Source organism: Heteronotia binoei, chromosome 18 (assembly GCF_032191835.1).
Source record: "Heteronotia binoei isolate CCM8104 ecotype False Entrance Well chromosome 18, APGP_CSIRO_Hbin_v1, whole genome shotgun sequence".
Lineage (NCBI taxonomy): Eukaryota > Metazoa > Chordata > Lepidosauria > Squamata > Gekkonidae > Heteronotia > Heteronotia binoei.
The window spans coordinates 38,159,668-38,172,664 of NC_083240.1; the positions used below are offsets into that span (position 1 = coordinate 38,159,668).

Here is a 12,997-nt window from a genome sequence, read left to right on the forward strand (position 1 = left end):
GCATATCAGGCCACACACCCCCAATGGATTCCCCAAGAGCTTATAGGGCTCTTCTTACAGGGCCTCCTGTAAGCTCCAGGAGGATTGCTACATCAGGGGCGTGTGGCCTAATGTGCAAAGGAGTTCCTGCTACAAAAAAAAAGCCCAGAAAGAAGCTTCTGTATGCACAGCAGAACCACTGGATCCAGACAAAAGTTTATACACTGATTCCGTCTGATTGCCTGAGCCACGCAACAAACAAAGTCAGCCCAGCAGCTGTGGATTGCTAAGTGGGAGGATATTCTGCTGCTAACAAACGGTCACTCATAAAAGCCAGAGGCCTTTATCTGAACTGGGACCCCATTTGTTTCTCGTTTAATTTAAGGCAAATGGTGTGTTTATTAACAGAGTTCAAGGTCCCCTTGCTTGGCACCCACCAAGTGTTCTTAGGAAGCGGAGGAGGCCAGGTCGGGCTCTTGCTCCAAGGGCTGCTGATCTGCCTCCAGAGAGTCGATGAGCTGGGCGGATGAAAACCATGTTGATTTGGTGGCCGCTGCCCCCACGGGGTCACTCTTCTTCCCTCTCACCCCTTTTTTTCTAGCATATTTTTTAAACTACCCTCCCCTTTCCCTCTGAACTTGGGACTTGCTCTGTGTTTGCGGCTCTGGCTCCTACAGCACCCCCCCACCCCTTTTGTGGTTCACTCCACCTCCTGTGGCCGCCATTTCGTGCCAGAATTCCAGCGGTGCCTGAGAACTCAAAAAGACTGCAGACCCCTAGTCGGTCAAGGAAATAAAGGCAAAGCAAATACAACTGCTGCTACCAGATGTCAACCCATTCTGCTTTTCCCTTCCCTTTTCAAGTTAAGTTTTGTTCTGATGTTGAGTCGCCAGCCTCCAGGTGGGGCCTGGAGATCTCTCACTTTTACAACTGATCTCCAACCGGCAGAGTTCAGCTCTCCTGGAGAAAATGGCTGCTTCGAAGGGCGGACTCTAGGGCATTGGGCCATGCTGAGGCCCCTCCCCTCTCCAAACCCCGCCCTCTTCTGGCTCCACCCCCCCAAAGTCTCCAGGTAATTTCCAACATAGACCTAGCAACTCTAGGTCAGAATTAGCTGACTCCATTTACACCATGGAGGCTGGAGGTCTCCCGCTATTACAACAGATCTCCACGTGACAGAAATCAGTTCACCTGGAGAAAATGGCCACCTTGGAAGGAAGACTCTATGGCATTATAGCCCACTGAAGTCCTTCCCCTTCCCCACCCTCCTCAGACGCCACCTCCAAATTGCCAGCTATTTCCCACCCTGGAGCTGGGAACCCTAAACACCACATCACCTCTTGCAATTCCAAAAGCCTGTTCCAGCGCAATCAGCTGCCCCCTCATCCCCCGTTTCACCGTTTGACGGGCTGAGACGATTCTTAACATGAAAAGAGGGGCCCTCCCCATCTCTCTTTCCCGCCTCGCGTTCTCGTGCTCCGGCATCAAATGTGCATTTCGAGATAAGTGGCTCAGCTCCTCTAATCCTCGCAAGCTGTGAGACGTGAGCCGCGGGGGCCTTAACTGACCACACGCGGGCGGGCACTTCACGCACCACAGGACTGAGCCCCGCATTTGCTATAGATTTTTTTCTTTAAAAGTCAAAATTAATACTCATCGCTTAAAGAGGTGCTGTTTCAACTGGTCAAACGATCACATGAAAGTAGGCTAGATAAACGTACGCTCTGGTTCCAAATGCTTCTGTTAAGAGCTCAGGGCTAGACAGAGCACCATTTACGGAGCGGGGAGGATTCTCCGCCTCTTTGCTTGGGGTTCTAATCCTCAGCATCACCCACACATCTGCTCTCCGTGTTTCTATATTTCTAAGCAAGCCCGTAATTCTATGCCTTAGGAATGCATGTCAAAAGCCCCTGGGGTGGTGGCAAGTCCCACTGACTTGCAGTCAACCTACAGCGACCCCATAGGGTTGTTAAGGCAAGAGACGGTTTGCTATTGTCTGCCTCGGTGTAGCAAGCTTGGCATCTGTTGGAGGTCTCCCACCCAATGTCTAAACAGGGCTGACCCATCGCGGCGTCCAAGAGCTGATGAGATCAGGCTAGGCTGGGCCTTTGCCTAATTTTTAAAAAGGCGCGAGGCTTTAAAACAGATGTTCATCACCTTGCTGCAGTTACTACGGGATATTAAGATTTTAACCACAGATGCTCGATATCTAAATCAAAAGTTAACACCGATTATACACAATAACGGGCAGGGCTCACTTTCGTAGCAGGAGCTCCTTTGCATATTAGGCCACACCTCCCTGCTGGGGCCAATCCTCCAAGAGCTTACAGCAGCCGCTGGAAGAAGAGCCCTGTACGCTCCTGGAGGATCGGCTACATCGGGAGTGTGTAGCCTGATATGCAGAAGAGCTCCTACTACGAAGAAAGCCCTGATAATGGGACTTTGGAACAGTGCGGAGATCTCTGTCACGCTCCTATGAAAAGGCTCTGAGTCTGTGCATAAGGATGGTCCCAGGTCAATTCCTGGACCTTTCAGGGAAGGAGCTCCAGTGTTAATGCGTCACCTTTCTCTGCCTGAGACCCTGAAAAGCCACCGTCAGTTACATCAGACAAGTTAGGGCTAGACGGACCAAGATGTTCTGACTAGGTGTCAGGCAGATGTTGAGATAAAATCGGAATCCTCCCCCTCCCCCCCCCCGAATATTGGCCAAGTATTTTTAGAAGCAGACACACCTCTTTTGAGCAAAGACAAGCCAAATCATGTCGCGGCTGGTCCAGAGAGTCATACTTGGGCTGTACGAAAAGGTGTGCCTGTACGTTTTCAATATTCAGGCACATTATCGGCATGTACCAATTTACAAAACAAAACGGAAGAACACACTTCTACTTTTTTTTTTTGCACACAGTTTGCCTCTACTAAACTAGATTTGTAAGCTCTCCGCTTATCGTATAAATAAACTCTAACAAAATAGCCCCGTCAGGTTCCAAATGACTGGGTTCAAAAAAGCCCTGACGTTTAATAAGATATAAAAAAGGTGAGGCTTGACAAAAAAGATCCTGAAACACACACACACAAAAAGAAACTGGGAGGTAGACAGGTACTTTGAGGACAAACACGGATTTCTGTCTTTCTTTTTTCTTCTGAAGCATTCAGCCATTATAGATGATCGCCGCAGCATTCTCAACAGCCGCTCAGACCTCGCTGCGGATCCAGAGTGATGGATATGTCACCTGTACGGAAGACTTTAGCAGTGCACTTTGGGTCTTTGTAATGTCTGACTCAATCTCTCTCTCTTTTTAGCAATGTGGCTAAAAAAAAAAAGGGAAGTGCTTTGATACTTCTGCTGCCCTTCGGTCGCAGACAGAACCGGTCTTTGATCGGTACAAATAAAATACTATAAAATCGTGGGTAGCGGAGTCGGAGAGGCGTGCTCTTTTGGTGCATATTTTGCAAAGAACGGCAAAAAGACGGACAGCATGACGCCGACGATCGCCAACATGTACCCCCAGCCGATCTGGCAATCTCCTGCATAGTAAAGGCTCGCATTCTCACAGCGTCTCTGCACGGTGGCAGAACCGAGACCGAAAGGGTAGACCAAAAGCCCAGAACCCATGATGAACACTAGAAGGGAAAAGATAAAAAAGGAGAAGATGTTAGTATTTGAAAAGGATTTTCTATGCTTGCCTAAAGCAAGTATTCATCTGTTAACATATTCCATGGGGTTTCAGGCCACGGATCAAGTGATCTAAAGTAATCGGTTCAATGTATTATTACAGTCATTGACCAGAACATTTTAGTCAGATCTAAGTAATCAAGTGAATGAAGCTCTACACGGGCCAGGGCCTTCTCAGTGGCAGCACCGACGCTATGGAATGCTCTCCCAGAGGCCACAAGAGCCCTGCGGGACTTCTCCCAATTCCGAACTCTTTCGACAGGCCTACAACAACTACTGTGGGATGAGGCTGCCACTGCTATGCTGCTGAGCTATACTATCTGCAAGACCATTAAAAGATTTAACAGAAGAACGGAGAACTGGGATATCGATATAAACTGCCTGTTAAATCTCTTTCATAGCACCAAACGCTTGGGTTTTTAAACTGTTTTAATCCTTTTACAACTGTAATTTAAATTGTTTTATTATGACCGTTGGCCACCCAGAATCCGCTTGCGGAGTGGGCGACACAGAAATCCAACGTTAAAAAAAAATGATTTGCACGCTCATTTATACAGATTGGAACGCAGTCGTACTGAAAGCACATCAGTTTTAGATAAGGCTTGTGTTAGTATTTGGAAAGGGATTTTGTATGCTGGCCTAAAGCAAGCGTCATCTATTAACATATTCCATCTGCTCATTTATGCAGACTGAAATGCCGTCGTACTGGAAGCACATCAGTTTTAGATAAGGCTTGTACCTGTCACGACAGGAACAGCCTTAGAAGAAGCACTCCCTTCTGTACACGGGAGGGAGTCGTCTCCTCTAGGAAGACACCAGCCATTGACAATTTTTGTAAGTGTTTGTAAGAAAAGCAATGCGTTCTTAAACAATTACGTTTCTGGATTAACCAGAGGTACAGAATAGCAGTATCCGCTGTCCTGCAGGGAGGCCGACCAGTGCGTCTCTTGGTGAGTCCCTGTGATGGAACGGCTTCCTCCCAATGAAAAGAGCCATGACCAGCCACTGCAGCAACTGGCAAAGCAATACAGGTACGTTGAGGGCAGATGGATCTTCAACTCATCTCACACATCCTGCAGAACTTTATCAGCTGGCCAGAGGCAGAGCACTTGAAAGTCATATCATGTAAAAAACATCCTTCAAATAAATACATGATCCTGTATCATGCCAGAAACATGCTGGCTTTCTTTTTGCAGGTTTTTTTTAATGCAAAAGAGGAGGAAGAGGAGGAAGAAGAAGAGGAAGAGGAAGGAGGAGAAAGAGGAGGTGGAGGAGATTGGATTTATACCCCACCCTTCACTACCCAAAGGAGTCTCAGAGCAGCTTCCAATCTCCTTCCCTTCCCTTCCCCTCCCCACAACAGACACCCTGGGAGGAAGGTGGAGCTGACAGAGCTCTGACAGAAACCGCTCTTGAGAGGAATAGCTCTGTGAGAACTTGTGACAGACTCAAGGTCACATCAGCAGATGCATTACGTCATTACTTCCAAAGATTCTGTCCTTGACTAAGCTATGGAGTTTTACAGTAAAGCAACTTTTGATTCAATAACAAAAGCTTGATTGTTGAGATATATCAATGCTTGACAGCAGAGGAGTGGGGAATCAAACCCGGTTCTCCCAGATAAGAGTCCGCGCACTCCACCAAACTGGAGCATTCCAAGATGAAACACATCAACACGAGCTGAACTTCAACTTCCGGTGTAAATGCCTCACAAGAGTTGGGAGGAAGGGAGATGGAGCCCACTGGTGCATTTTTCTCTCTGGTCCATCACCACCACTTCCAGTAGAGATCCTGCTTCCAGGTGGGACTCGGGATCCTGTGGAATTACAGCTCATCTCCAGACTATAGGGTCAATCTCCACAGAGCAAATGGATGCTTTGGAAGGTGGATTCTGTGGCATCGTACCCCGCTGAGGTCCCTGTCTTTCCCAGGCTCCATCTCCAAACCAGGAGTTTTGCAACCTGAACCTAGCAACCCTGCCCCCACCAATGGCAGGGGGGAACCGCCAACCCCAGCTTCCAGACTTATGAATGCCTTGGTTATGGACTGTCCCATTTTGCGGACTGTACCAGTTCACGATATGTGACCCGCCCAGAGTCCCTGTGAGAAAGGCGGATGATAAAAGATGTAAATGACACCGACCGATTTCCCACTAGTCTTATGCCGCCCTCCAGCTCCTCTTCTCCGCGGGGCTTAACTCGGATTTCACACTGTCTGCCCCGGGACTGCAACTCGCTTCGCCTTTTTGTGTGGCAAACAGAAACTAATTTTTAGAGGCTCTTGCTTGCTGTGTGAAAGAGGCGGAGCGAGCTGCAGCCTCGGGGCAGATAGTGCGAAATCTGACAGAGAGGAGAGAGGAGGAGAGTGAGAGGAGGAGAGTGAGCGGAGGAGAGTGAGCGGAGGAGAGTGAGAGGAAGAGAGTGAGCGGAGGAGAGTGAGAGGAGGAGAGTGGGAGGAGGAGAGTGAGCGGAGGAGAGTGAGAGGAGGAGAGTGAGAGGAGGAGAGTGAGAGCGGCATAAGGCTAGTGGGAAATCGGTGACTGATCTAAACTATGTGGGGCTCATAGGTCTGCATGCAACCCTGAACTGGCAGTATGCAAAGAAAGAGGGGCTGCCTGTAAAATGACTGGGTCCAAGGGCCAGAGAGAGGGCGCAGGATCGAATCCTGCCACTTCTTGGAAACCCAAGAGGCCTCCTGATGAACCCTCTCTGTGAGAAAAAATAAATGAAGGAGGAGGAAAAGAAAAGAGCACAGAGACAGAATCTTGGGATTTGTTCCAACCTGGCAGGCTGTTAGGTTCAAAAGACTGTTTTTTTTCTCTCAGTTTGGGAGTGTCTGTTTGGGCACTCTCTGCGGTAGGTCTGTTCCTCTGGATTGGCCTGCCAGGCTGGGTGCAAAGAGCAGACTTGCTAGCTTCAGGATGGTATCGTTTGTCCCTGAGGGTGCGGGGTGGAGGAGAAAGTGTCTTTGGCTGGTTTTTTTTTAAAAAAATGGTATATTGATTTTTTAAAATTGTGCTTTTGAGTCATATGAATGTATGAAGCTGCCTTCTACTGAATCAGACCCTCGGTCCATCCAAGTCAGTATTGTCTAAGACTGGCAGTGGCTCTCCAGGGTCTCAAGCTGAAGTTTTTCACGCCTACCTGCCTGGATCCTTTTTAGTTGGAGATACTGTGGATTGAACCTGGGACCTTCTGCTTACCAAGCAGATGCTCTACCACTGAGCCACCGTCCCTCCCACATAGGAAGCTGCCTTCTACTGAATCAGACCCTCGGCCCATCCAAGTCAGTATTGTCTACTCAGACTAGCAGCTGCAAATTATCTCCTAATACAGAGGCTCAGAGCACCGGCCCCTGCCACCTGTGACTCCCGCTACAGCCTGCAGGCGCCTTCTCAAAAGCCCCTTTGATGAAGCTGCAAAGAAGAGGCAGCAGAGAGAGGCAGCAGCTGCACCAGCCAAGTCAGGCAAAGAGCAGCTCAGTTGCTGACTGCGCATGCAGGCTGGGAGGGCTGCAAGCAAGGGGGGAAATGGGTGGGGGAAGCCAGCCCAGGGCTCCTAAAGGCGCCGGCTTCAGATTGAATTCCAGATCAAGGTCATGGTTGGTGTTCATTTTAACCAGGGGTGAAATTCTAGCAGGAGCTCCTTTGCATATTAGGCCACCCACCCCTAATGTAGCCAGTCCTCCAAGAGCTTACAAAAAAGACCTTTGTAAGCTCTTGAAGGATTGGCTGCATTGGGGTGTGTGGCCTAATATGCAAAGGAGCTCCTACAAGGATTTCACCCCTGGTTTTAACCCTTCAAGCCCTTCACCGATATGTCTTCGGGACTGCCTCTTCTTGCACCTCCGCACCCCAAAAAAGAGCGTCATGTTCCTTAGGTAGCAACACACTGATGGTCCCAGGACCAAGGACCATTTGTCTGGCCTCAACTGGAGCTACAGCCCTTTTGGCGATAGCTCCAGTCTTGTGGGATGCATTTCCGTATAAGATCCGGGCCCTATGGCTCTTAGCTCAGTTCTGCAGGGCCTGCAACACGGAACTGTGTCGCCAGTCTTATGGGTAAGACCACGGAACTGTTACTTATACACTGTTCTCTGTTTCACCTCCCCTCTCCCCAGAAATCAATGCTGTAGCTACATGCTGTCTGGTCAATGGTTGAATTGTATATATAGATTTTAATTATCACCTGCTTACTTATCTTGTATTTATCTTGAGCCCCACAATCATGGGGAAGAGTGGAATAGAAATCAAATAAATAAACAAACATTGTCGTTACGCTCTATGCCGGGGTGGTGGCTCTTTCACACACATTGTTTGGCTCCTAAAGCCCCCATCAGCCAGCTTAGAGAAGGCCTTTCTCTCTTTAAATTGCTTCTCCAAGCCAAGCTGGCAGCTCGGAGAAGGCATTTAAAGTTAAAGTTGCTTTCTTTCTACCTCTCCCTCCCTCATCTCCCTTTCTACCTCTCCCTCCCTCTCTCCCTTCCCTGTGGCTCTCAAACGTCTGATGTTCTTGTCTTGTGGCTCTCAAACGTCTGACATTTATTCTATGTGGCTCTTACGTTAAGCAAGTTTGGCGTCCCCTGCTATATACTAACTTACTGCTCACCCTCTATCTGCATGTGCAGATCGGTAATTTCCACTTCGTTGTATCCGAAGAAGTGTGCATGCACATGAAAGCCTCTACCTTGAATAACACTTTGTCAGTCTTAAAGGTGTCGCTGGATTCAAACTTTCCCTCCAGGAGACTGGTAATCTCTACTGCCAGCACTCTCTTGTGAAGAGAGTTTTTCTCTGCCCGGTTTCAGTGGGCAATGCATGTTTTATGGCTGGGTTATAAATCCTTCCGAAGCGGGTTGTATATAGCGAAGACCATCAGCTACCGTACGGCTCAGGGAAGGCGAACCAGTAAACTATAGCAAAGGAGAAGTGACACTTTCTCTTCTCCAAAGTCTGGGAGATTAGAAAGCCGAAAGGGAAGGTGACCTTCCGCAAATTGATGCTCACGGTCTCGGCTATAAAGCATCGTGCAGCTGACATGGACTTTCTGGCAAAGGGTGCCAGTCGGGGTTCTTAGCAGAGCAGAAGAGGGAAAGGCAGTGTTGGAAAGATGGGGATCCAAGGCAGACGATGGAAGTCGCTGTTAATGTTGATAGCTGTGGGGTCCCTTGCCCAAAGCATTCCTTCTTGGCCTGCAGCAACTGGCACACAACTATAAGTTATAGGCCAGGGGTGTCAAACATGCAGTTTGGGGGCCAAATCAGGCCTCTGGAGGGCTCATATCAGGCCCCCGAGCAATGGACTGCCGTCTGCTTCCTTCTTCCTATATCTTGTTTCCTTCCGCATCACAGCTTCCTTTGCAAGGCTTGCACAATTGCACAGGAGCTACAGAGCAAAACCTCTATTTTCTCCATTGGCTGAGACTTCTCCCATGGGGAGGGGGGGGGAGGAATAGCTTGCTTTGACAGGCTCTCTCAATCGAACAGCAGAGCTACTGAGCCAAGCCTCTCTTCTATTGGCTGAGGCGCCTCCCCCCTCCCTCTGTCCCCTGGGGAAGGAAGGAAAGAGCCAGAGCTTCCTTTGCCCAGTTCCCTGGATCCCATGGGAGAAATACAAAGAAAGCATCTAAAACCAATGAGTGTTAACTTTTTAAGCACGATTTAAGTTTTAAAAAAATATATATTTGTGTTTGTTTTCTTTATAAAATTTATATCTCTGCTACCTGATCTTAAATAGGTACGCACATGGCCCAGCCCGACGTGGCCCAGCCCTACAAGGTCTCATTTATGTCAGATCCGGCCCTCATAACAAACGAGTCCAACAAATGAGTTCGACATCCCTGTTATAGGCTGTTTTATCGGTTTGGCAGAGGGGATAAGTGTGCAATGGAAATTTGACATGAACATTTATAACCAAAAGCACAAGGAGGGGAAGGAGGCAGGGATGAGATGGTGGTGTGGCCAAGAGAGAAATCCCATGTCCAGGGCTGTAACTGACGGGTTGTTTCCACGTCATCATAAACTCCAGCCTCCTGTTTACTTTTTATTCATTTGGAATGTCTATATGCTGCCCCGCCTCTGCAAACTTGGGGCAGCTAATAATGCAGCAAAAGGGGACACGGATGACATGAGCATCCAGCGATCAGCGAAAACTACTACATGATGGGAGGGGAGGGACAGTGGCTCAGTGGTAGAGCATCTGCTTATTATTATTATATCTGCTTATTACATTATTTCCTTTTCTTCTTCCCCGGATTGCAATTTCAAATTACGTTACATTCTGCTATTCATTACGTTCAGGCCTCAGATTCAGCTCGCGGGAGTGCAGCTCCTGAACCTTTCTGGGGGTTCCGCCTCCTCCTTCCCACTTTGTCCATTGAACAGCAGGTGCAGCTGCATAGCAATCCCTGGATGAGCTCCACCACCTATTTTTCTACAAAACCACCCCTGATTATGTTACATTACAATCTACTGTTCTGATCTATTATTCCCAATAAGAAATAAAATAAAAAGAACATACGGCCCTTTGGGGGGGATTGGTGAGAATACAGATGTAAGGACTGAATGAAGTTAGCATATGTAGCGAGTATCTTGGAAAGCTGGTCCTTATTTTGGCTTCCTTTCAGCACCGGGCTGTATCGCTACAGAAGGAGCCTCATAAGACGGACGGTTTCCCTCAACTTCAAACGCAGCCTCATATGGCCAAAACCTCCCTCTGTGCTTGAAACTATCAGGTGCGAAGGTTTTTGCTCAGGCATCTCCTTGGCAATATCCGTGTTCTCCTTGACTTTAATCTGATTAAAGCTCCTCGACTAAAAGCCCTGAGCAGTCAAAAACTGATGTGTTAAGTAGCATCATCTGGACACAAGATTCTACCAGCAGAAAAATTTTGCAACAATACGGGTAAGGTTAGGGATTTCGGTCAGATAAAAGGAAGTAAAATTAGCATGTGATGAGACAAAGATGAAAAAAATTATCTAGGTCCTTTGTTAAAAACCTCTTTCTTATATAAACAGGACACTTCCATAGAATATGTATTAAAATACCAGTTTTCCCCTGAGAACAATCACAAAGGCAGTTTGTGTAAAGAATCTTTCTGAATCTTCCCTTCGTAACAGGAGTGGGCTGTGCATTCAATGGAAATAGTAAGAAAACTCTACAGCAGGAATGGCCAAACTTGCTTAACGTAAGAGCCACAGAGAATAAATGTTGGATGCTTGAGAGCCGCAAGACACGAACATCAGATGTTTGAGAGCCACAAGGGGGGGGGGAGGGAGAGGTGGAAAGAAAGCAGCTTTAACTTGAAATGCATTCTCCAAGCTTCTGGCTGGCTTTGAGAGCCACACTAAATGCACGAAAGAGCCACATGTGGCTCCCAAGCCACAGTTTGGCCACAACTGCTCTAAAGTGATTTGGGATAGTTGGATAAAAAGCATAGGAAGGCAGTAATTTTGGTGAAGGCATACTAAAAGATGCCTTCAAGTATGAGGTAGTGCTTTCTTCAGCATGATTTTTTTTTAGAGGAACAACTGAAATTATATGTAAAAATGATCCCCAGGTATGTATATCCTTTCAACTTGTTGGCTTGTAACTTTATCAGAGCCAGTTTGGTGTAGTGGTTAAGTGCGTGGACTCTTATCTGGGAGAACTGGGTTTGATTCCCCCCTTCTCCATTTGCAGCTGCTGGAATGGCCTCAGGTCAGCCATAGCTGTCGCAGGAGTTGTCCTTGAAAGGGCAGCTTCTGAGAGAGCTCTCTCAGACCCACCCACCTCACAGGGTGTTTGTTGTGAGGGAGGAAGGTAAAGGATATTGTGAGCTGCTGAGGCTCTGAGATTCAGGATGTAGGGCAGGGTATAAATCCAAAATCATCTTCATCTTCTTCATCAATAGATCCACTGGTATAAGGGAGGGTTTGTTTTCTTCTGAAAGGGGAAGTCATTACCATAATTAATCTACCGTAATTAATTTCTAGATCTTCCGAATGATAGTAAATGGCAAATTTATTCAATAGCCTCCGAAATCCAATGTGCGAGCAGAACCGCCTCATCATCAGCATATAATAAGAGTGGGATCTCTAGGCCAGCTAGTCAGGGAGGGGGATGATTTTTGCCAAGGGAGGCGCAGATGTGACAGAGTTCACGCATGTGATGCAGAATCACAGTCCCTCCCCTCCCTCTACCCAGATCCAATGATTCAGCATCTTGAAATTCACAAACGGGGGGGGGGGGGGACATATAGGCCGTTTTCGCACTTAGCGTTTGCTACCGATATTCCGCGGAGCAATTATGTCCGGACCATTTCCCTCGTTTTCGCACTATTGTCTCTTTTGCGCAGTCGCTTTCCATGACGCCCCGGCTCAAATCGTTTTCACACTGGCATCGACTTGACTTCGATGCCATGTGTCATTTTTTTTTTAAGCTCAATTCCAGTTGCGTAATTGCGTAACAACGCAACAACGTAATAGAGAATTCACCGCTGCTCATCCCCCTTTTTTTCGCGGGCAAACCATCACGTGACACAGTCGTAATTCTCGCGAGACCCTCCCCATAAGACCCTCGCGAGACCCCCCCCCCAGGGATCGACCCTGATCTATATTGAAGGATTTATATGACGAAATTTCGTTGTTGCGAAATAACGCAACTAAGCCTATTTAAAAAGGGGGGGGGGTTCACTCTCTCTTACATGGAAAATAACGCAAACCGCTGTTTGGTATAAAAAAATGGTTTTGGCTTTTACTCAGCGTAAGCTCTAGGAAAACTACAGGAGCTATGAATCGGCAATTGAGGCTATTCAACCAAAGAGATATCTTTTTTTTTATTTCAAAGTATCACTATTACACAAGAAATAAGAAGTTTTAAAAAAAAAATGGCCGGGCGGGCACTTTTGGGAAGCACCACGAACGGCTGATGATTGGCCAGGCAAGCTGCCTACATGATTTGAATTGCACGCCCCAAGGGGATGGATGGAGTGGAGTGGGAGGACTGAAAGGCAGAGGGTGCCGCCCACAAAGCAGTCGATGCGGGATGGGATGAATTTCCCACAACAAATTCCACAGAGTGGATCCAGTGTGGATCCGCAGGTTTTAGGAAACTCCGCTAACATGCGCATCCAGATACTGCGGGGTGAAACTGCTGAAGCCCCGGATCAAACCGTGACTGCGGAGCAACATGTGCGAAATCGAGCAAAAGATCCGGAGGTAAATGGGATGCCACCCCGGAGTAAACGCTAATGCGAAAACGCCCATAGTGAGCACAATGTTAAAAGGCCAAAAAAAGTAAAGGTAGTCCCCTGTGCAAGCACCAGTCGTTTCCAACTCTGGGGTGACGTTGCTTTCACAACGTTTTCAC

At 47.7% G+C, this 12,997-nt stretch overlaps 1 protein-coding gene across 2 annotated transcripts in view; it reads right to left on the minus strand.

The window, feature by feature from the left end:
- Positions 1-12,997, minus strand: part of LHFPL7 (LHFPL tetraspan subfamily member 7) — a 180,372-nt gene that overhangs the window by 7,148 nt on the left and 160,227 nt on the right. Inside the window, exon 3 of one of the 2 annotated variants that reach the window (XM_060259065.1) lies at positions 3,053-3,600. The exons of the other annotated variant lie outside the window; for it this stretch is intronic. Coding sequence (XP_060115048.1) covers positions 3,374-3,600 — 227 coding nt within the window. The 3' untranslated portion in view covers positions 3,053-3,373. Of the gene's footprint in view, positions 1-3,052; positions 3,601-12,997 lie in introns of those variants that run through there. 2 annotated transcript variants of the gene reach the window in all.